Source organism: Cryptotermes secundus, unplaced genomic scaffold (assembly GCF_002891405.2).
Source record: "Cryptotermes secundus unplaced genomic scaffold, Csec_1.0 scaffold925, whole genome shotgun sequence".
NCBI lineage: Eukaryota > Metazoa > Arthropoda > Insecta > Blattodea > Kalotermitidae > Cryptotermes > Cryptotermes secundus.
Window position 1 is genome coordinate 441,719 of NW_019733333.1, and position 23,778 is coordinate 465,496.

The following is a 23,778-nucleotide window of genomic DNA, read 5'->3' on the forward strand; positions in this document are numbered from 1 at the left end:
TCCCCCGTCACATTATTCAAAAGAAAGTCGTCTCCTTCGTCTCGGTAGCGCTGCAAAAGTTGCTCGCAGCATTCCAATCGACGCTGTTTGTTCTCATCCGTGAGATGGCGTGGTACCCATCGTGCACAGATTTTACGGTATCCCAATTGTTCAATAATGAAGCCGACACGTTCCTTGGATATTCCAATATGGTTTGCGATACACTTTTGAGTGATTCGCCGGTCATTTTGAATCAAATCGTCGAGTTTGCGATGATTATCGTCTGTGGCAGTGATCGGACATCCGCTGTGTGTTTCATCTACAATTATGGCCTTTCCAGGCTCGCAACCACAAAATTTTATTACCCATCGATTTACAGTAGACCTATCAACAGCATCGTCACCATAAACAGCCTTTAAACGACAATGAATCTCAGTAGGAGTCACTTTTTCAGCAGTTAAAAATTTGATAACAGCACGCTGTTTAACTCGCGTTGACATAGCACCAGAACACGTCTCCATACTTCCGCTTCTCGAAATACACTGGATGAACGCAACGACCTCAAACCTGCGCATGCATATTGAGGGGGAATGTTACTTCCACATGCCACCTGGCACGCTTCTGAAGGTCATTTCATTCACGCTCTACAAGCATGTGTACATTACTTTTCAGCCTACCTACGTATATCTGAAAATAGAGTACAATTTATGTGTACTTGGATATCCATGGCTTGTAGAGTAGTGTTACGACTCAGAACAATTGCAGCCTGTTTTTCATTTATCCCAAACATTATCTACCAAAAAGTGCAATATTGCAAGAGACTCCAGTAAATCTCATTGACTGTTTGTTATAATGAAAATGTATGGTATGTTTTACCAAACTGTGTGCAAAAATACCATGTTGACATACTTCCTTCTTTCCCCACTTCTTTGGTCCATAATCATGGGTTGACTTCCTTTGAAAATTGGACTGTAGATCTTTATTACCAGTATTGAATTCCTACTATGGTTATACATAGAAGGCATAATCTCATATGCAAGATACTTTCAATTTGAAAATTATTGTCTGCCATGGCAGAAGTGTCACATGGATTACTAATTTCCTAATTACCCAAAACTGACTTCATTTTTCTGTTGTACCATCTTTTAGACTTAGTAAAGTTATAAACAGCACACATAACATAGTATAAACACACAAAGCAACAAATGTTTTCAATAAGTTTTTATGTATAGTTGCACTGAGTGTAATTTATTTTCATCTCCACACTGTGGTTTTTTAATTGTGTTGTGTGTGAATGTAAGAAATTGTAAGCATGCCACTAATTGATCACATGTTCCCACATTCATATAACCTTGTGTTAAAACAGTTTTTGCACTTTCTATATAAATTACGTGTTCTCCCCCAAACACCATACTCTCCCATATCTCTAGTAAAGATACAGTCAATACAAGTAATATCTGAATGTGACTAGGAATTATATTGTGTCTGAAGTATAACTTTCTAGTTATTTTTCATATCACGGACCTTATCCATTATCTGCTTTTATTCTCGACATTTTGGACAGTGGTTCTGTTTCTGCCTTCTGGCAGATGCCCAAATTTGAATTGTCTGTTTGATATGACTAGTCACAAACAAAGCCAATTTCCGAAACATTGCATTTTGGGGATAAACATAGATATTGTAGAGGATCCAGGATATTGAAACTAACTGTGATGCTTTTTCATGAGAATCGTTGCAACAGTACCTGCAAAGATTTTAACCCTAACTTTGAATATTTCATGACTATTACGGGATGTTTGTGGAATACACTTCACTTAGTATAGTAATTAAAAAATCGTATTAATTTGCAAGTTTAAATGCTTTATTAAGAATCATGTATGATTCCTTGTCATTTGCTTAAATTTAATGTTGCCTTTGAATTAGTAAATGGTGTTATATCTTGTAGTAAATAATAGAAAGTTGATTAGATTCTTAGGATGGTCAGCACTTTTGTAAAATTTAATTTTTGGAATATAAGAAACAAACATCTGTATTCTCTCAGGAAGATGTCTGGAGATTGAATTAACAGACAAGTCTCTTGTCTCTCCCACTGAATGAGTGTTGTTCACATCTTTCAGTATTTCCCTTAAAATTCACTCAGATTTAAATCTGTTAATTCTAAAGGCCGTAATCCTAAACTTATCCCATGCTGAATGCGTCAGCTAGTTCCCACATAGAATTATTTATAATGCGGGCTATGGCATTGTCCACCATGAAGTGCCTACAATTTCAGGGGTGTTAGAATGAATCTAACATAGTATTAGAAATTATATTACCTTCAGATAATGCAAAGGAACATAGTCAAGTGCGTTTGGCTTTTTGCACTTAAGTAATGGCTGCTTTGCCACTTACCTCATCAAAGAAAGCACACAAGTTGTGGATCAGTAAATCCATTGACCACTGGTTCTTGAAACCATACACAGTATTAAATTGATGCTTTCCATTTCTTGGGTATAAGAGTTGGTATGTATGTAGTTTTGTCACATCACACCACGCTGATGAGCCATCTGCAGAGCAACTTTGTCATGCTTATATCTTGTCTGCTACTAATATAATCCAGGTCTTTTTGGTCAAAACAATTTTGGGTTTTTATTTGTATTTAGCATCAAACTTTTTATGTAGAACTTTCTCAGTATTGTTATATATCTTACAGGTGCCATAAAATGTGCAAGAATTTCTTGACTTGCTGGTCAGATGTTAACTTCTCCAGAATTATCCTGCTGTGTTCTTTCAGATGGCACTCAAAAACGAGGACATTTTTCCTGAAACGGAAATAATAATTATTCCTCGAGAATTGCTATAATTATATTGTCACATGTAGGGTGTACGTGTGACAAAATGACGTGTTCTAGTTCGGAAGATTGGATTTAATAACAGCTTGGTTACACACACTGTCTCAATTACACTCAAATCACAGCGCTATCGCTGATTTACATATGCCTTATAATCCAATGTTGCGTCACACCATAAAGTCTTCTAAATCAAACTTGACATCCTCACAGACAACCTTGTGTAGTGCTGATTCCACTTTGCTTGCGTCCACCACTCTTGACTGCTCGTAACTCACACTCAATACTGCTCATAACTTATGCGCAATACTGACTGAGTAGTGTTCACTACTCCTTATATAGGCTCTGCACGGACCACATACAAAACACAGTGCTGCTTGGCAACAAATGTCAGGTATTGTTGTCAGGCATGTTTACCGAGCATCGCGCAGCAACGGGATGGGTTGAGGTATGTGATGTTACTCTCACTTCCTGTTGCGCCATCCAAGTGTTCACACAGTTGTCACCTAGCAATGTGCCAATACATTCCACAACTTTCACATTGCGCACGTGCTCCAAGGCCTGTGTGGCTCAACAGTTCCTTCATAGAGCCAATACACCACAGTATTTTCAGTTGTAGAGTGACTATAGATTGGGTTTGGATTGGTGACTGGATTTATTGAACACTTATACACACAGCTCATAACTACAAGTAACTATAACAGCCTCATGGGTTTACACACTCTAAAAATCACTGTAACTGCAGCACACATAAAATCTTCTGTGTCTTCACTAGTTGTTTCCTGGTAACAGATCCTAACAGTGTTCTCTGCTAACATTCTTACCAGCTGACAGATATCTTGCAACTGGCTAAATGCTAAACTTGTCCCATTTATAACCCCTTGGCACGGACTGCATAAAAAATAACTGCTCCTCATTGTTGTACTTCAGTTGTTCCCATGGGAACATGTTTGTTTGCGAAGCTGTTACTCAGCAATGGCTCTTGTATATTTGCATATCTTGCGGTCATTGCCCAGCGACCAGTCTACATGCTAACTGGACACTACCATTGTCTTGAATATTTAGTCTTTGTTGGACAGGCTGTTGCTGTTGTAGACTGCCGCTGATATAATATGTAACTTGCTGGAAGCAGAACCTGGTGTTAAGGATTGCCCTGCATGGGAGAGTAAGAAAACTAAGAACTGAAAAAAAAAAGCAACAAATTGTGTAAATTTATATTTGCTGAACAGTGGCAGTGGCAGTGAAGATGCATATTGTGGTATTTTGGGTTATGACTCTTTGTAGTCTGGTAGGTTGTTGCCATTGTTTTGGAGAAACATACTGCTTCCATCTTCAAGGTAGAAGATGGAGGCAGTAAACAGATCACATGATACTATAACCCAGAAGACCCTTTGCGAATCTCAACTCTTTGATGCCACACATTGGGCGCCAATTGTAACTTTCCCCTGAGGGGGCCTCTGGGAGAATGGAGGGCACCACTTTGCACTCCAGCTGCAGTAGATCTTCCCTGGCCTCCTGACTGCTGCCTCTCCCATACATGCTGATGTTCCCTCCATTTTGTATACCCTTGCCCCTTCACCTTTGTTGCTGTGAGGTAGTATGTAAGGGGGTTAAGAGGTTTGGCACTGGGCACCAGCAAGCACAGAATAGTCCTTATAATTAGAGGTGGCACCTCCTGGGTAAGGGTTGGTTTGGGATAACTGGCTGTGCTCAGGTTTCAGTAGTCCAGAGATCTCGGAGATCTCCAGGGGTCATAACAAGCCTTGCTCCAGCAGGCAGGAAGAACTCTAGCACATATTTGTGCACACAGTAACAAAAATGATTAGCACTTGATGGTTAGTTTATTAAAGAACACTTATGACGAATTGCAGTTATTGGCACATTGATATACAAATCACTGCTGATCCTCTTTAGTAATATTATATTTCAGCATCCTGTTACACTCACACAATATATATGGACAAATACCGTCTTAAGTGCAACAATTTTATTGTAGTTTTTACTTCTTTTTCCTCCTCCACACTACATGTTTCGGCCCTAAATGGTCATCATCAAGGTGTGTATCACTCACGTAGCTGTTACACTGCTTGTTAAAATTTAAAATCACCAGTCTTTCTAATTGTATAAAATCTTTGTTAATCTACACGCGTCAATTTGATTTTTAAATTAGCACTTTTTAAAACTTTAATTCAAGTTGAAATGTCTATAAGATATCTGTTCTTTCTTTTTCAAATTTTTTTTTTTTTAGTTAAAATTTTTTCAGGGTACATGCCCTATATCTACGGTGCTGCAGCGGCCACTTCTTGTTTTTATCGTTGTTCATGTGTTGTTCAGTGTAGGCGCTCTCTGTGTGTGCCGCTGCTTATCTTTAATACGTTTAATTTTAACAAGCAGTGTAACAGCTACGTGAGTGATACACACCTGATGATGGCCATTTAGGGCCGAAACATGTAGTGTGGAGGAGGAAAAAGAAGTAAAAACTACAATAAAATTGTTGCACTTAAGATGGTATTTGTCCATATATACTCTTTAGTAATGTTAATAATATTTCCACTGAAATTATCGTTGAAAGTCACACAATGGTCACTTAGTAATTTTATATGCAAGAGAGTCCGATAAGTTAATTTAGAATTCCTGTGGAAAATAGGTTGCATCCAAATTAGTGAGAAGTTAAAACCAGAGAGTTCCCTCAGAACTGAACTCTCATGGAGCAGTTCCATCCTCCAAATATCCCTCATTGGCTTAGTTTCTTAAGTTTGCTTCTCCCAATCAACTGTATGTGTTTAGCTACTTTTGACCTTAAATTTCAAATAGAATTTTTGGCAGCACTCTGATCTGTGGTTGATAATCATGAGATGGGATCTCCAGCACACCTCCCTTTGACTTCTTATGCTCAAGAACTATCAAGAGTAGCATTTCCAAAGGCGACACTCTTAACAGCAAGAATGGGCCAGTAGTGCCTTCTCAGGGCAAGAATGTGATCATATCCCATTTCTCATAATATTGATTACCTCATTAATTAGTTATTAACTTTGATACCTTATAATGACTTAATTGTAATGAGCAGTTACAGACCATAGCACTTTCAGCTACAAATTGTAACCACAATTAGGATTCTTGTTATTGAATCAGTAACTTGTAAATAATTTAAAAAAGTGATTATAGCATAATACACACCTAAATTAATCCTGAAGTAACAAGTATTCATGATCCCTAAGTGAGAACAGACATAGTCTGTAAAGTGCACTGCATAGTATACTTAGTGTCTTGCATACACTAATCAAGTCCAATATTCATATTTGACATTCATTAATTTCAAAGCATTAAATGTCAGCCGTTAAAGGAAACTATATACAACATAAAATGTTTGCCCAATTAATGTCTATAAGTTTTTTTTTATTCACTGGGGGGGGGGGTCCAATTGGGTCCACTCGCCATGGCGGCCAGTGATTGGCCTATTGTAGCCTGCCCCGGGTGATTATGATAATGGAGAATTTTGTTAAATGAAGATTGGCAGGGGAAACCGAAGTACTTGGAGAAAACCTGCCCCACCACAAATCCCATTTGACCAGACCCGGGATCGAACCCGGGCCGCCACGTTGGGAAGCCAGTGACTAGCCACTTGAGCTGTGGCGCGGCCTTGCATGTCTACAAGTTAGTCTGAAACATCAATTTGCTCATTTTTATCAAACTACAATGTTAATGAACATAAATTATATATGTGATTCCAAATTCTTGAAGTATTTTAACAAAAACATGAAATATATATATAATTGAACAAGTGTAACTTATTTTGCACAACAGATCATTTCATGATACTTTAAGTTGATTATTTAAGGACACTGTTAGTATTGGGACTATACATTGTTAACCCATCTCATGATATTTTAGGCATACACAAGGAGTTATCATAAATCCACAGTACAACCTGTCACAACATATACACACTAATTATAAACATAAGTATAAATATGCAGTGTTTTTACTAGGTGCATAGGAATAATTATGCATCTTTTCATATTCAACAGTGGCACAGTAACATAATATTGGCAGTATTTCATCTTGATACACTGCTTTGATCTCTCTCCTCCATCTATCCTAACCTCCTGATACATCTGTCTGAATCACACTTCTCTCATGCATGCAGTCTTCTTTGTGTTCTTTTGCATCCATGTTTTATATTTGATAGAGTTAATGTGTTTGTTAAATGTCTAGTCATCATATAATATTTTTCATAGTATAAACATTCCAAAAATACATCATCATAAACTGTATGGGCTGTCATGAAAAACATGTTAAATGAGAAAATATGTAAGCTACAGTTAATAAATATGCATTCACTGACCACCTCTTTAGGATTTTCTGATGGATTTGTAAATCTGTTAATCAGAAGTTTAGTATGTATAGTGACATGCAATTACAGTAAGAAAATAATTTCATCTCTGTGCTGTGTAATAAGACTATTTACATACCTGTAATACTGTTGCAGGATGCAGCCTATTATTTGAAGCAAAAATAGTGAATAGCCAACCTCTTTCATCTCTTTATGAAATAAACTATAATAACTGTAATATTTTCACACCTTGATTTTACTGTTTTCATATAATTACAGTAGCAGGTGTCAATGTTATTTCATATGGAACATTATTCATTTTATTTACAGTTGGTGTATCGAGTCCAGTATTTGAACTGTACTTAATACCATTAAATACCAAGTTTAAACTTTTTTTTTTGCATAATTTTGACTGTAAGCTCTACAGAAGAAATGTAGAATCCATGACAGTTTAATTGATTTTCCTCAGCTTTGGCAATAGGCAAAACTTGTAATATGGGCCAGTGTCTTAAAATGTGTTCATATGAGTTGCTGGTCCTCAGCCTCTTAATTTTTAAGTCATTTGCGTGACTAGTAATAATGGGTTCAGGATTCGATGACTGGATTTATTGGCATTTGTTTACAATTACAGTCAATTATAACAGCTGACTGTCTAAGATTTGCTCCATTCCTTACTGGACTCTTCTGCTGTGACCGACTTGGTTCTGATTTGCAAGCAAGTCACTTCCTCAACTTCCATTGTCCACTGGTTAACACTCCACAGCTGAACACTCAATTTAATTCATGAATGAACTCTATTTTATAACTTATGGAGGACCAAATAGTGGCCACCATCTTGAACAATTAATTATCATTCTCCTGTCATCAGAGGGATGTCTTTGTTAATATTTGTTGTAGCAGGAAAGCATGCTTTGAGCCATTGCCTAACAAATGGACTTCCACTTCTGTTCATTGTTATTCTGCCTTTCAGGCGGTGTTTACCGAACTGTTGCCTAGCAAATGGTCATATTCATCACGTTGCTTCCTCCTTTCCAACAATGGAGGCTAAACTGTCCAAAGTGGCCGGAGCTCCCACATTTCTGGCTCTTCTTATGCTAACACTGAAAGTAGGTTCTTCCCTTTTGGAGGCGGCCAGCCCCTCCAGAATGTTCACTCCGCGATTGTCCACAACCCACTGGAAATCCTGATGGTTAGTTTCCCCATCTCCAGCCCTAGGGTCTTCCTGAGGGTGTAGTGGAATTCTTTCTTGCTTTGTAACTGCTATCTCAGGACTCGGTTCCATGACTTTAATATATATACAGATAGCATGATGTTATTAAGTGTTGTAGTTCATGGTTTTAAAAAATGTACTGGTTCAGCAGTGCAAGATGAAATTTGAGAATGTAATACATGAACAGTTGTTCATGCTGTGACCTGTAATTTATGCACAGTAATGTAGGGAAGTATTCAAGAATAATTTTAATTTAACTTCAGAATTAATTTTGAGGCATAAATTGACATTTCTAAATGTGCAGTATAATGATCTTCTAAGGAAGCAGTTTGATACCTAATTGTTTAGTGTTATGAATTAAGTGTTCAAATTGTTAATCAAATGGCTGAAATTCAGTGGTGACTTCTTACACATTCTGGTTTTATTTGATATTTTAATACAGAAATGTGTGCCATCATAAAAATGTCCTTTCGTAGAATCTCTTGAAAGCCCAATTTTCCTTATTATTTATATGTACTAATCATGTGAAAGGCTTTCCCCTGCCCCCCCCCTTTTTTAATATTGTATTCTATTTGTGTTTATTTTTGGGGTGTAAAATTAACGACCATCACATACTTATTGCTAAAAAACTGTCAAGTTTTTATTTCTAATTGCACACGATATGTTTTGATCATAAATGGTCATCATCAGGTAATACATGCAAACCAGTTACAAATACCTATACTGCCTGTGCAAATTTCGATAAAACACAAAAATATATTACAATGTTACTTGAGTATATGTATGTTTGTACTGTGTGTACTAGTCTGTCATGACAATTTCCACATCCTTAACTTTGTTTGTATCTATGGAAATGAAAGTGTATGAGTAATGTGGAGATGATTAAGTCAGATCTCACTTAATTTTACATGGACATATGTAGGAAATTTATGGTACATGTCCCAGTACAAATATTCACGGTCATTTCTTAGTATTTAGATATTTATGAAATTATCTAGTATGAATGTTGTTATATAACTTAGGCATTTCATACTCCTGTGATGTACATCACTTTCTGCATAGTCTCTCTTGGTCTGTCTAAGGCAGACCACTACTTTATGTTATAAATTAATTTGAACATTTGGAATACTCTTTTTGGTTTGGTGAGTTGTCGGAGATGATGCTGTGGTACAGTGTGTGTCTTTGAGGTACGGACCAATATTTTGATGTAGCGTCATGTGTGTCCCTAAAGACCAGCTGATATAGTTGCATGTGTTTTTGAAGGTAGTAATCTGTGTATGATCATAGTTTCCCCACAAGTCACACTCTGTGCTTACAAATAGATTGCTACCTTCAAAAACGTTACATTATGTCAGCACATCAGTTCTTATTTCCAAACGCTCACATTGTACTGTATCAAAGTACTTGGGAACCAGTATTACACTGCAGCAGCATATGAGTCCTTATATCAAAGACAAATTGAACAACATTACATCTTCCTTGACTCACCAAACAAAAAACAACTGGGAGACTCTTCTGAGTATTCAGATTAATTAGCAACATGAAGTTGTGGTTTGGCTTAGACTGGCCAGGAGAGACTGTGTGTGAAAGAGCAACATATAGCGTAGGAGCATGAAGTCCCAAAATTATATAATAAGGTTCCTAATAGACTTACTTCATAAATATCTAATAACTGAGAATCAGCAGTGAATGTTTGTATTGGGACAGTTACAGTTTTATACTTATGTCCTTGTAAAATTAAGACAGATATGACCTAATTCATTATTCTGTCCACAGTGTTACGTTTTGACAAAATTTGCACATACAATATAGATGTTTTTAACTGATTGGCATGTATCAGTGGATGAAGACCATTTATAATTGAAACATATAGTGTATATTTTTCATTTCATGCATCCTGCTGTGTTACAATATACAACATCTTTATTATCCATCACAACACCGTCGTCGTTTACATTCCCTACAGTACGGACAATACTTTGTAAGATGAGGCACCGACTAAACAATTAACATTAATTTACTATATCTACATCACGAGCCTCATATACAATCTTATATACAAAAAAAAATATATAGAATTTCCAATTTGTCCGTGGGAACGCAACGAAATTACAAAACCAACGACTGATTCGATGATATAAAACATCAATTTAAAATTTTATTCTTGTTTTATACTACAACTTCTGTTTTATATCATCTTTTATTGTATTTTTACAGCAAGTATTTTATATGATTAATACTATTGTATCCAGTTTAATAGTACTGCAGTTCAGTGATGTATATATATTAACCATATATTTGCCTGATGATGGCTGTTGATAGCCAAAACATGTAGAACAGCCGTAGCTGGGCACTAACCTTGATATTTGTTGTGTTGTGATGGTTAATAAAGAGGTTGTATGTAGTGTATAATTAGAAATAAGAAACAAAAAGTTTTTGGACATAAATATGTGGTGCTTAATCTTATGTCTTGAAAGGGTTCATTAATCACCATTTGCACATTTTCCAAAATGGCCATTTACCTGAAATAATAGTAATAGAAATGTTTTGACAGTGCATGAAAAAAAAGCTAATTACTTCAGTCTGAATTCAGTAAGATAGTTCATTTTGATTCTTTAGATGCCTTACTATCTTATTCTTCCAGTCAGAACATAGTAATTAATTTCATCCAGTTTTATCTAGTATTACTGGATTGAATAAACTGCTTAGTTTTCAAACTTCAGCAGGTAGTAGTATCCAGACCTTCTCACTGTCTATCTTAAAAATGTTTTGCATGGGATAGATATTGTCCTGTGATTTATCACCAATATATTGAAATTTAGGTATAAAAATGTAGTCTTTTACATACTGAAAACTGTAGTTTACTTATATATATCCAGTATTAAACTCTATCTAAACCATCTTCCAGGATGCATCATGAAAAATTATGTACCCACATGAATATGTTGCTAATTTTGTGAATGTGTTAAATTATGCAACCTGTCAACAGTGATTTGTAGAAGTGCTATACAGGAAATCTCATTCAATGCACAGGATTTCTCTTCCATAACATTGCCTACGCATGGTATGATAAACGCTCAAAGATGATGTAGGCAGACAGTACCTATATTTTCATTCAGAAGCATTGAACTTCAAAATCAGTATTTGCTTTTTGTTGACTTTTTAGAGCTGTATTTATAAATATCTTAAATTTAAACTTGTGCACATTATGAAATATTTATGTTATTTTTAGATATGTGTGTAAGGTATATCCTATGCCAATAGTTTGACTAAATAGGGTTGAACTGAATATGAAATTGCTGTAATTGCATTGTTGTGGTAACCATTTTCCAATCACAGTGGAAAATACAGAAATAAATATAGGAAGATTTAGTGATGGTTTAAAGTGAGAGTAAACGTAAAGTAAAGCTATACCTGTAGCAGGCCATGGAGGCCCACAGGGTTGTGAGGAGTTGAGGCTCCCACGTTTTTCTAGAAAATCAGCTTACATATGGCGGTTGGTATGTAATTAGTTTTCAGTTAAAGTATATTCTAGTCATTTAGATTCTCAGTGAACCTAGAAATAGTTATTTCATAATGCTACAGCATGTCATTTATATATTAAGAAACACAGTAGTCATATTTTTTAATGATGAGTTTTGTACCTATGTTATAATTATATGTTTGTGTTTTCAGTTATTGGAACAATTCAAAAGTGAAAACCAGAGATTAAAGGATGAAAATGGTGCCTTGATCCGGGTCATAAGCAAGCTATCAAAATGATGCATCAGAATAACTCAACTAGCCGCATACATGTTTGTATATAGTAATGTAATTTATTATTAATATTTAAGTGTAAGGCACTGGTTTGTACTCCATGCCTGTTTCAGCAGTATTGGTGAAAGTCATCTTGACAAGATTGGTATGTCATTTTATCTGTGCATAAAGTTTTCACATGGTTTCATATGTACTTGACTCATGGTATTTCACATACAGAATTTGACATTATGCATAATTTGTTGAAAGTAAAGGAGGGAGAAAGTTGGCAATGTAAAATATCTGTTGACAGCAGGATCATATAACTTGTATCTAGATGTATAAATAGTTTTATATAAGTTAACAATAGCTGAGAATATATTTAAGCAAACAAAATCAGTTTCAGACACTTTTGTTTTACATTGGCATAAAAGTAATAGAGAAGATTAAATAGAATGTATGTTACTTGGGTTAGATGAAAAGAAATTTAAGATACTTTTTGTCATTTTACTGTTCTTTATTTTGTAGTTTTAGTGAAAAAGAATGTATACTTTTATGGAGTAACATACAGAGTCTTACAGAGCAGAACAGTTTTAAAAGTTAAATTCTTTTTTGATGCCAGTGATGTGTAATTGACATGAACTGGCATCCGTGGACATAACAGTGCATTTGATGGAGTTGAAATTTATCAGATTTCTCATAACAGATCTGTATTTAATGCATGGTTTTGGTTATATGTAGTAATTTTGATTCCACACAGAATGGCAGTTTCAAATTGCTTTTCTAGTCCTTTGTCATTAGAAATGATATCCATATTAATAAACTTTTGAAGCAGATAGTTAATGTCATGTTTTGGTTGCATACATACATGGCAGACAAATAGGAGATTAAAATGTACAATGAATAGACTACAACTACTAGCAGTGTTTATTAACTAATTTAGAATATATAACACATAAGTCCCATAATGAGAATGATAGGATATCATAGCAGAAAACAGTTTTACTTGGTCCGTTACTGTAGTTTATGCCAGCATGGCTATGTCCATACAAACTATCCGTATCTGCTGCTCAGTAGAGTAGAATAACATAACATAAAGAAATGTGGTGCTATATCCTTCATTTGAAAGTATAGATTCAAAAGCAAGACAATGAGAAATTTCTTAGCATATAAGTTTAAGTCTCTCTATTTCTGTGTTGTGTTCTCATCCTGCACCTGGTTGAAGTAGGTAAAAGTGTATATATATTTATGAGAGTAGAACAGGTTGAAGGAGTGTGATCCACTTACTGCCTGTCCTGTTGAGTGTATTTCCCTACTGTGAAATTTTATAATGTGTATGAAGTCTTCTAGATATAAAATTTTCTTCTTTTGCAAGAACAAGTGCCTTTTGCTTTTACTGTGTATTTAAAAGATCACTGTAAAAATTTTATAGAACATCGCCTGAAATTTTAAAAATAAAAAAAAGATTAAGTGGATATATGGATCTTTGAATGAATGCCTTTACTTTTAAGGGAAATTGATTAATTTACTGATGTGCACAAGACTGACAAGTCTATGAACTAGGCGGACTTTATTAATGAAGGTGAATTGTTTGTTCATTGTATTTTGAGAGGCCATGTTTTTAAATGAAAAACATTCCACTTGTTTCCTGGATAATAATGATGGTTATGTGGTGCCTGTGGGTATCACTTGGAGATATTAAAGTGGCAAGTTACAGGTGTACCTGATGAATCAGTTTTTCTTGAGAAGTATATCCAGCACTTTAAATGGAAGTTGCCCTGATCTTGACATATTTTACTACACACATGATCAGTATTACCTGAGTGACCTGTAGACAATCTAATGATTCTGTATGTGTACATGCATGTGCAGATCATCAACATGTCAGAAATTGTAACTTGTCTTTATGAATGTTAAATTAATTTAAATTTAAATCTGCATAAATTGCCCTTAAAATCACTGCCAATTTCCTAACATGTTTAGGATGTCGTCTATAAAGAGATGACCAGGGGTATGATGGAGATATGAAATGCATTCAGAGAAAACATAACTTCTGCAACTTATATAAATATGTAAGATTTGATGTGTATTGTCTACACTAGTAATTTCAGAACATTTTCTCTGACACTTTACTTAGAAGCTGGTATTTCCCAAGACCGCAGCAGAGACAAAATTATAAAGGCCCAGTGGAGTTGGTGGAAAGTCCCTCTTTGAAACCAGCTCTCAACAGTGATGATACTGAAAGCACCCACTATTTAATATATCAGATGTTATTTAAATTTACAAGAGTTCCAATGGTATGCATAATTTATTAAGATATTTGTGCTGACAAAATTACTCCTGCTGTGCAGGTGCATTTCTAATAAAGAAAGATATTTATCACTTGACAAAATGAAATTAAATAGAACAAACAGTTATATATGTTGTGTACAATATGCTTATGAACTGGCACATACTTTACAGTTAGCAAGTCACTACTTCAGATGTTTGGTAGGAAAAGTTACCCATCTCCATATGGTGTTGTCTTAATTCAAAATTGGATAGTGACTTTTGCACATAAACTGTAGAATGTCTCTCTTCACTATAAATATAGCTCATATTGCTTGCTGGGAAGTGACTTCATCAATACAAAGCAACATATTTGGTACCTAGCTCATCCCCAAGTTGTATAAATCAAGTTTAAGCAGCGAAGTAAATAACAGCACTTGATGATGATTATGAAGACGATGGAGGAGGAGGAGGAGAATCGATTTTTACAAGATTTATTTGTCTGTGCTGTACCTAAGCATAACTGATTTATTCTTGTCCATTTTCTGTACAAATACTGACTTCTCAGAATACAGTACAGACACTAAAAAAGAAAATATCAACCTGAGCCACTGGAACTAGAATACTTTCCTTGAATGGCAACAGCTCTGTTAAAAATATTTATGTAGTTACATCTGGCCATATCTGAAGATCTGCTGTGACATATACCAAGTACTGGATGCAGTCACATTGGCCTTGTCAGCCTTTGCTCTTAACAGTACAATATAATACAAGCTGGGTTGATCCCAGATAAATGGTAGTGGTTAGGATGCAGTGGTTACTCCTCCACAACACCCAGACTTGGATTGTGCAGCAGTTTCGTCGTCATCCTCTACCACCACTACATTGCGTCGTGTGCTGCCTGATCGCCTCAGAGAACTTGCTTTCTGCTGATCACTCTCCTGAGCTCGCTGAATCATCTTCTGGCTCAGTTCCAAGAACATTTCTTCAATTCCTTGATTTAGTTTAGCCGATGTGTGGAAGTGTTTGGCCCCCACTGACTTTGCATATCTGTCAACAGAACAGGGAATATGGGGTCACTACTGCTGAGGCTATTCTCCTTTATTAAGAACAAGTGTTCCCTTAGTTTATATCATCCATACAATAACAGAATGGACTATAATTCGCCCAATAGTAATGTATAGAAGCATGAAGGTATGTGCTACCCAGTGACTTCTTGAAGTTTTAAGCAAGCCAGGCAGGTTTTAGATCATCTTAACACACACTTCAAGAAACAGTGGAACGAAACTACTTGGTTATATTTTCAAACTCTGAAGAATGGTCAGTTTTTACATACTCATCCCTACTATGTTGAGTTTTTTAAGGAAGTTAACACATGTTGGCATATCTATGTGGTAAGTTATACAATAAGTTATAAATAGATTGAAATTTCAAGTTTGGGGTAGGTCTTTTTTATGATATGCAAAGACAAAAAATATTGTGACGTGTTTGCGCTATGCAGGACACCCCCTCCCCCACCAGCGGTGACATAACACCTTCAGAGCATTGCCGCTGCTACGGTAATAGGCCAGTCAACACCCCGCCCCCTCCCGTGGTGACGTGACCAAGGGATGCTGCAGTTGCTATGCAGCAGTAAACAACTCCCAACAGTGTTGCTAGGCTATTGGCAAACAAGGTGTCAGGCAACAGCGGTACCTATCACGTAACTGTTTTCTGTCTTGTCTGTGCCGAGGCTAAATAAGGAGCAGCAAACACTATTCAGAGTTAGTAGTGTGTGATCAGGAGTGACACAGTTGAAATGTAGCCGTCGCCGGAGACGGTTGTAGCGGAAAGAAGAATACCGGAACGTGTGATTAAAAGTGATAGTGTGAGAAGCAGATGCTTTGCTCCCAAGAGAAGTAATTGGGAGTGTGTAATACAGTGACACTGATATAGCTCCTGTATCGTACTGTGATTACATGTAGACTACTGAGGACAGAGTGGACAGATTATTGTGTAGGGTTGTAAATTGTGTAAACCCGTAACGAGTGTTATAATTAATTGTAGCCAAGACTTGTAGGTTGTTAAATAAACCAATTAACAATCCGAACGGCATCTTCAGTGGCAAAACACGCTACAATATGTTTCCAAACTACCATAAAGAACAAAGCTTTACCTATGCATTTGTAACAGATATAAAATGTAATTTCTAGTAGATAATAATAATAATAATGTTTATAATTGTGTAACATAAACATCTGTATTGACCAATGCAGGATGAAGTCTCCTTTGACATATGAGATTACATACATATCAATCCAGTCTTTAAAATTACTTGCAATCTTACCTAGACTGTTCTATCTGGCTGCAGTAAACTCCTGGTTATCCGTTAAATAAGCATCCAGAATTTTCATCCAACTGGCAAATATTTCAAAGAGAATTTACCATTTATATAAAGTTGTTCAGAAAAATTAAATGAGAATATGTTCACCTGCCATGCAGTAGTTTTCCCAGCCATCATCATCATAGTTACGTGTTTACAGTACATGTATCTCTCACCCATCAACCCACTGTGTTGCCGAGAAAGACTTCCATACAAGGATTAAACTGAGAATGTGTTGTGGGAACATCCCACATATCATATTTATACAGCACCCACTTTCCCGCTCACTTTTCACCATCACTCGCCCTAGCCAATCACGTTGCCTCCAACGCTCGCATTTATACAGCACTTGCTGTCCAGCCTCATCCAGATCATTACACTCGCTAGCCAATCAGCGCTCTGCAAATTTCACTCCTCCATCACGCACTGTATAAAAGGTGAGCACATTGCTCTCCACAGACAGTCAGTGTCAGTTTCAATGACCACACCAGCCAGCAGTGACCACACTTCCTACAGAGCGATCAGTCTACGGAGTCATCGGCACTTCGCTGCGTCAGGGACAGCTGCCTCGGCTCTCCAGCGGTCTTGCCCAACTCACTGGGCAACTCAGCTTGTCGGCGGTCATGCCCGACTCACTGGGCAACTGGCACAGCTGCCACCACTCCAGCGACCACGTTCCACAACCAGACTTCTTCCAGCAACCACACTCTGTGACCAGGCAACTTCCGACAACTGCCGCACTGCGGCCAGACAATTAACTCAGCTGCCGCAACATTAGTCAACACACCGCAGTCAACGTACATAGCCCAACTTCACCGGCCAAACATCCCAGCCGCACGGCCCTTCAGGGCCTACAAACTTTCCAAAGTGGTTTGTCTATTGGAGTATCAACAAATCCCACGGTGTTATTTTTGCTTCATATTAGGTTTCTGTGAGGGGATTTCTCATGCATCCAGCAAATACATTTGACTGGCACGTCCCATTCCTTCATAAATGTCGGATAACTGAGAGTTTACTGCACAATTTAAGATTTTCTATAGTGAAATCAAAAAGAATCACTTCTATGCTAGCTCATTACATTACATTCTTAAATAAGATGACCAGTATATGTGACTTTTTAAGATAGGCTTATGGTATCATGTATTCATATGTTGCCCCTGCTATCAGTAATTTTTTCAAACAGCTGACAGATTTCTGAACCTCAGACCATCACAAGCCACCTTAAGGAAAAGTTTTTCTTGTATTTAACTAATTAAGCACTACGCCATGAAGGTGTATGGAAGAGTGGATGTACAGATCCACCTTTTCTTGACCTCAGCACTAGTTGGAGGTGAGTGGTCAGCTACACGCCCCAGCCACTATAACCTTGGGAAAGAGCCCCCAGTAGCCATTGGATAGGAGGTTGGGTGGACCCCACAGCCAGTCTTAATTTACTATCAGGAACACCAACATAGTAGCCATGTAAACACGTGAGGTGGGGAAGATGCTAGTGTCACCTGATGTCGAGTCATCAAATTTTGTGTGACAACAGATGACTGAAAAATATGCACCTTTTCTTCAGGTAATTTCTTTGTAAAATGTAAAACAACATGATTGTCACATGAAACATATTTAGCTTTTAATATGATGGTGACAGGAAATTAATGAACCACTGGAGATAAGTACGAAATTTTGAAGTATGATAAATCATAAATATACCCATATATTTATTACACTTGTCAACAATTAGAATCAAGAAGACAGTGAGAAATCTTAGGTTGTATCTTAAGAATTTAATGAACTCAGAATCTCTATTAGTGAAAACTGTACATGATATGTATTGCTGAAGAATGTAACTACTAATTTGTGGAAAGAACATATGAAGAAGCAGATATCATAAGTCCCCAGAACTTCTTGCTTCATGTTTCAGTAAGTTCAAAATGACATTTGCACATGAAACATGGCCCCATATTCTGAAAGAACATGAGTTTCTAGTATTTTAAAACAAATGTTCAAGAAACTGTCTGCATATAGAAAGAATGAAATAAGAGCTGTTAACATATGCTTGGGTGGAAGGGACAAGACATACACACACTTCTATGGAAAAAATTCTTAAAAAGAGTGCCGAATTTGGCTGCAAATGTATTGTACATGTCATTGTTGTGTTTTATAATAATATTATGGGTAAAAGGGAAAGTCCCTGTGCTTAACTAATTAAGCACTACACCATGAAGATGTATGTGGGAGCTTATGTACAGACCCACATTTTCTTAACCTCGGCACTACATTGAGGTGAGTCATAATATTATGGGTATCAGGTTTAGATATGAGCTACCAATATGAGATTTCCTGGCACCACCTCATTTGTTCCAAAAATCATATATTCCGAAAAGTTATGTCAGTTAACTTACTCCTCTGCATCCTTAACTGAAACATTTCTCTGTTTCTCTAGGTCTACTTTATTACCAGCAATAATTAGACAGATCTCACTCCCAAGCATCTTCTTCAATTCCTTTACCCAGTTCTTAACCTATAAGAGGGAAAAGAATCATAAAGTAAACCAGTTTTCATTTCAGGGTAGAACAATCTTTAAATTGCCCATCATTCTCAAGTTTCAGTATTATTAAAAATGGTATAAATGTAACTCACAAAAGAAAGAAAGAAAGAAAGTATGTTAAAAGTTATCAGTCCTTCAGCACCAAGCCTTGTGTAAAAGTCACTTCAGTGTCCCAAGGGATCCCTGGATTCTGCTCATTAGTCAACTTTTCGTCTCTTCAGAGAAAAGTTGGCTGATGAGATCACCGCACGAGCGTGCACCCCCCCCCCCTCTCCAGCCCCTCCCCCTTTAAATCTCTGAACCAACTGACTAATTATCATGAAATCTGGGATGTAAGTTACACCTTTGTAAGATATTCCAACCTCACACTTCTCAATTTCTACATCAGGTAATAACATGGCAGACGCACAAACTTACGAGATCAGAATTACCCTAGTGCTGTTTAATACAGGATACAGAAATGATGTATGGTAATAGATATTCAACAAATATGCTTTTTTTCTTAATGCAATTTTTCTGTTGAATGTAAAACAACGAAATGGCGGATGCACTAAATCTATATTTAACTTTTGACCTGGTAGTGATAACTAATTAAGTAGTCAATGAAGACATATGAAATATGGTATGGAGCTGGATCACAAACATACCAACAAACTCTGTATGAAATAATGTTTGTAAGTGAACAATTACAAACATGGTAACAGTGTGAATGTCTACATTATATCTCTCAATCTTAACATAATAACTTTCCCACAAAGTAAATACCATTATCACCTGGATTTAAGGTTCTCACAGCAGTGTTTATGAAGAGTTCTATCTTCTGGGATATTTCTGCTTGCTACCTGCTTCACGCTGGTTTCTTGCTGCAACCCTGAAGATGGAAGTGACATGTTCTCTGAAACGTCAGTAGACTTTCAACAGACTACATGGCATTATATCCCAGAAGATATAACTCTTCACTGTTGTTGTTCTTGTCATCATTATAACAACAGCATATTTGAAGACGCATGGAAAGAAATTCTTACTTGATTATATAATGTCTGTAGAAACATTACAGTTACATAAAAATTGGTGCAACTGAGGATAATGTAATACTGACATGTTTCACATGAATGACAATCACAAATCAAGATAACAAATAAATGACCACTACAGAGACAAGTGAAGGAATATGTACAAAACTGAGCTGGGAAAGAGTCTACCTATTGGAGGACAGAGAAGAATGAGGAGAGTCTCTTATAAGAAGGTGTCTCCTGATGGAGATGTTGATATGGTGATGACAATTTCCGATTTAAATAACATTACAAATATATTATACTTAAGCATCCTGTTGCACTCTACACGATAAATGATACAAACTCCGTCCCAAGTGCAAACAATATATATTATATGTCTTTGGTCTTGTTCTCTTCCACACTACATGTTTCGGCCTCTATCGGCCATCATCAGGTGTATACTCTTAACGTTGCTGCTACACTGAACCCAGTCTAAAATTTAACATTTAAAACACATCGTTATTTTCTTCGTATTATCAATAGACTATACACATACCCAATAACAGAAAAAGGAAAACAAATAGAGAAGAACACTATTAAAAACATATTACATAACAACGGATACGGCACAAACATAATCAAAAGATTAAATCAGACAACACGAAAACAAAAATCAAACACACATGACGACGAACAACATAAAACAAAGTGGGCCACATTTACATATAGTACAAAAGAAGTGAGAAAAGTTACAAAACTTTTCAAAGACACACAGATAAAAGTAGCATTCCGCACACGAAACACAATAGGAAATATACTCAAACAAAAACCACAATTAGATAAATACAATAAAAGTGGCATATACCAAATGAAATGTGTAGATTGCCCATTGAAGTACATTGGGCAAACAGGCAGAACATTTAACACTAGATATAAAGAACATATACATGATATTAGAAATAATGATAGCAATTCCGGGTACTCAAATCACATACTAAATACAGGACATGCATACGGAACAATAACAGACGTAATGGAAGTTGTAACAACGGGAAAGAAGGGCAGACATTTGAATACATTAGAGAAATACCATATATATAAAATAAGTAAGCAAGGCCTACACATGAATGATACACACATAGAAACACACAATCCCATATTTCAAACGATACACGAAATCTACTCAGACTAATGGTACCTCTCTCTCCCCCCTACCCATTCCACCCCTACACTCACTAACATAAAACTCAGCACACAATACATCAGACAGCACACATAGTAAAGACAAGCAGCGGCACGCACACAGGAAGACTACACTGAGTAAGTACAAATAACAATATACACACATAAGAAAATATTACGTACATAAAATAATAATACGAATATTTGTATATTACAGATAACACCTGTACAGTGTGGAAACAAGAACTAGCCGCTCCAGCACTTTAGACATAGGGCGAGTAACCCTAACAATTTTAAATTTTAAATTTAAAATTTAGAGAAATTTTAAAGGATTTTAAAATCATAACTAAAGATTTTATAGTGCTACTACAGGAAAATCAAATTTGACGTGTGCAATATAATCTACATACCAGACACATATCAACGAGGTAGACGCTGATAATACGAAGAAAATAACAATGTGTTTTAAATGTTAAATTTTAGACTGGGTTCAGTGTAGCAGCAACGTTAAGAGTATACGCCTGATGATGGCCGATAGAGGCCGAAACATGTAGTGTGGAAGAGAACAAGACCAAAGACATAATATATATTGTTTGCACTTGGGACGGAGTTTGTATCATTTAACATTATAAATATTGTTCCTGCCTACTCTTTTTCTCCTTAGTTTTAACAACATACCTTTTGAAATGAGTCTTCATCTGTAATGTCATACACCAAAATTGCTCCATTAGACATCCGGTAATATATTGGGCCCAAGGCGTGAAATCTTTCTTGACCTGCTGTATCCCATATTGACAAGTTGACTCTCTTCCCACCAATGTTAATTTTCTTATTTAGAAAGGATGCCTGAAAAATACAGAACACAGAGTGAACCGAGTATCTTGTTTCTATCAATTTTTGACAGTCCTGCTCATTTAACACATGAAGGGCTGTGTACTTATATCAGAAACAATGAATAAGAACATGTTAATTAGGTGAGGCTCCTTCTGCTATTGAAGCTCGATGGTGTAGCACTCTTATCATAAAAACATGCCTGCTGCTAAACATGAGTCTAGACAATTCTCACAAGCAATACTATCAGTCTTTTTTCATACTTTCCTCCCATCACTGGCTAGGTATTCCCAGTGACCATGTCTATGAAACTTTTTTTCCTCATACATTAGTCTTGTAACAGGCTGGTTTTCACTTTTATATATTACTGTCATCTGTAATGGAAGTCTAAACAATTCTGACCACCATACTCTCACATAACACAGAAGTTTATGTCCTTGATAGTCTGTACTTAATACTGCACTTCTACTGAATAATAAATGGTCAATTGAAGCTAGTATATGCAGAGACAAACTGTGTATTCTTCACAATATTTCAGATATGCATCCAGGCAGCCACCACTGATGTCATCATATTCCCAGCAGTTTTCTGTTATTCGTTTTAAGTCCAGTGTGATACTGCAGATCAATAAGTTAATATTGCTCCATTTTAACAAGGTATAAACTATGTGGAAAGAAAACATGCATGTCGTTATAATACCACACTGCACAGAAATGGTAGTAATAACACAAGAAATTAAATAATCGCTAACCTTGATATATTCCACTCCTAATTCTACAAGCAGGAGGGCTAAAAATTTACACTTCAAACAAATTCATCCCATGACATACTTGACAATTTATTGTACTAAGATTTTAGTATCTTTGTCTGTTGAGCGTCAAATAATTGGATAACTTGTGAATGATGAATTGGAAAGGATTTGGAAAGAGGCGGACACACCCTAATCGAGATACTGGCCTAGCATTTACCCGGAAGAACTGAGCAAACCCATGAAAATCCCAGTCAGTATACCAAATATCCCGGCAGAGATTCGAACCGAGCACCTCGGAACTGAAGAGTAGAGCGTTATAGCTACGCCAAATTGCTCGGTCGCATAACATGACTGCACCGAAATCTGTCTGGGAGTACAAACAGAATATAACACCAATATTTAAAACCAAAACTCATCCTAATATAAAACTAACTTGTAATGTGGTAATGTGCTTCTCATTAAATGTATCCTCTACGTATCTCAGCACAACAGAAGTCTTTCCCACACAACCTTCACCAAGCAACACAACTTTGAAGTTATAACTCCCACTGCCTGATACCATTCCAGTTGTTGTAGCCATGATCTATAGACCAACAAAATATAACCGAACACCTACAAACGTTCCCAGTTAATACAAACAAATCATATATTTTGACATTTTGACGTTAGACAATATTCCATTTTCAATCAGCTGTTGGTGGATTGCACAGTTCTTTCAATTGGTCCTTCAACACAATTACAAGAGATTACAAGGATTAGAAGTACAAG

At 36.4% G+C, this 23,778-nt stretch overlaps 2 protein-coding genes across 10 annotated transcripts in view; one reads left to right on the forward strand and one right to left on the reverse strand.

Moving 5' to 3' along the window:
* LOC111868082 (protein phosphatase 1 regulatory subunit 12A) overlaps positions 1 to 13,227 on the forward strand; it is a 160,741-nt gene extending 147,514 nt beyond the window's left edge. For 8 of the 9 annotated variants that reach the window (XM_023858459.2, XM_023858465.2, XM_023858463.2 and 5 more), the window contains one exon: positions 12,026 to 12,111. Coding sequence is in view for 1 of the 9 variants with exons in the window: in XM_023858461.2 (XP_023714229.1) it covers positions 12,026 to 12,112 (87 nt within the window). In the remaining 8 variants the exon portion in view is untranslated. Of the gene's footprint in view, positions 1 to 12,025 lie in introns of all 9 variants that reach the window. The other variant, XM_023858461.2, reaches the window with a different exon arrangement.
* Positions 13,228 to 13,376: 149 nt separating this feature from the next.
* On the reverse strand, positions 13,377 to 23,778 carry LOC111868084 (ras-related protein Rab-21). Its single transcript, XM_023858466.2, has 4 exons — positions 23,444 to 23,778; positions 22,107 to 22,274; positions 19,106 to 19,224; positions 13,377 to 15,403 (listed from the first exon to the last, which is right to left on the reverse strand). Exons 1-4 carry the CDS (start codon positions 23,588 to 23,590, stop codon positions 15,157 to 15,159), a joined length of 681 nt encoding a protein of 226 aa, XP_023714234.1. The 5' UTR covers positions 23,591 to 23,778; the 3' UTR covers positions 13,377 to 15,156.

Excerpts from the sequence above, each read along its gene's own strand:
- LOC111868084 (XM_023858466.2), bottom strand. The coding sequence starts at position 23,590 with ATGGCTACAACAACTGGAATGGTATCAGGCAGTGGGAGTTATAACTTC. Across the intron at positions 22,275-23,443 it reads AGCACATTACCACATTACAA|GCATCCTTTCTAAATAAGAA; the intron begins GTTAGTTTTATA and ends TGTATTTTTCAG. Across the intron at positions 15,404-19,105 it reads TCAGTTAAGGATGCAGAGGA|ATATGCAAAGTCAGTGGGGG; the intron begins GTAAGTTAACTG and ends TTCTGTTGACAG.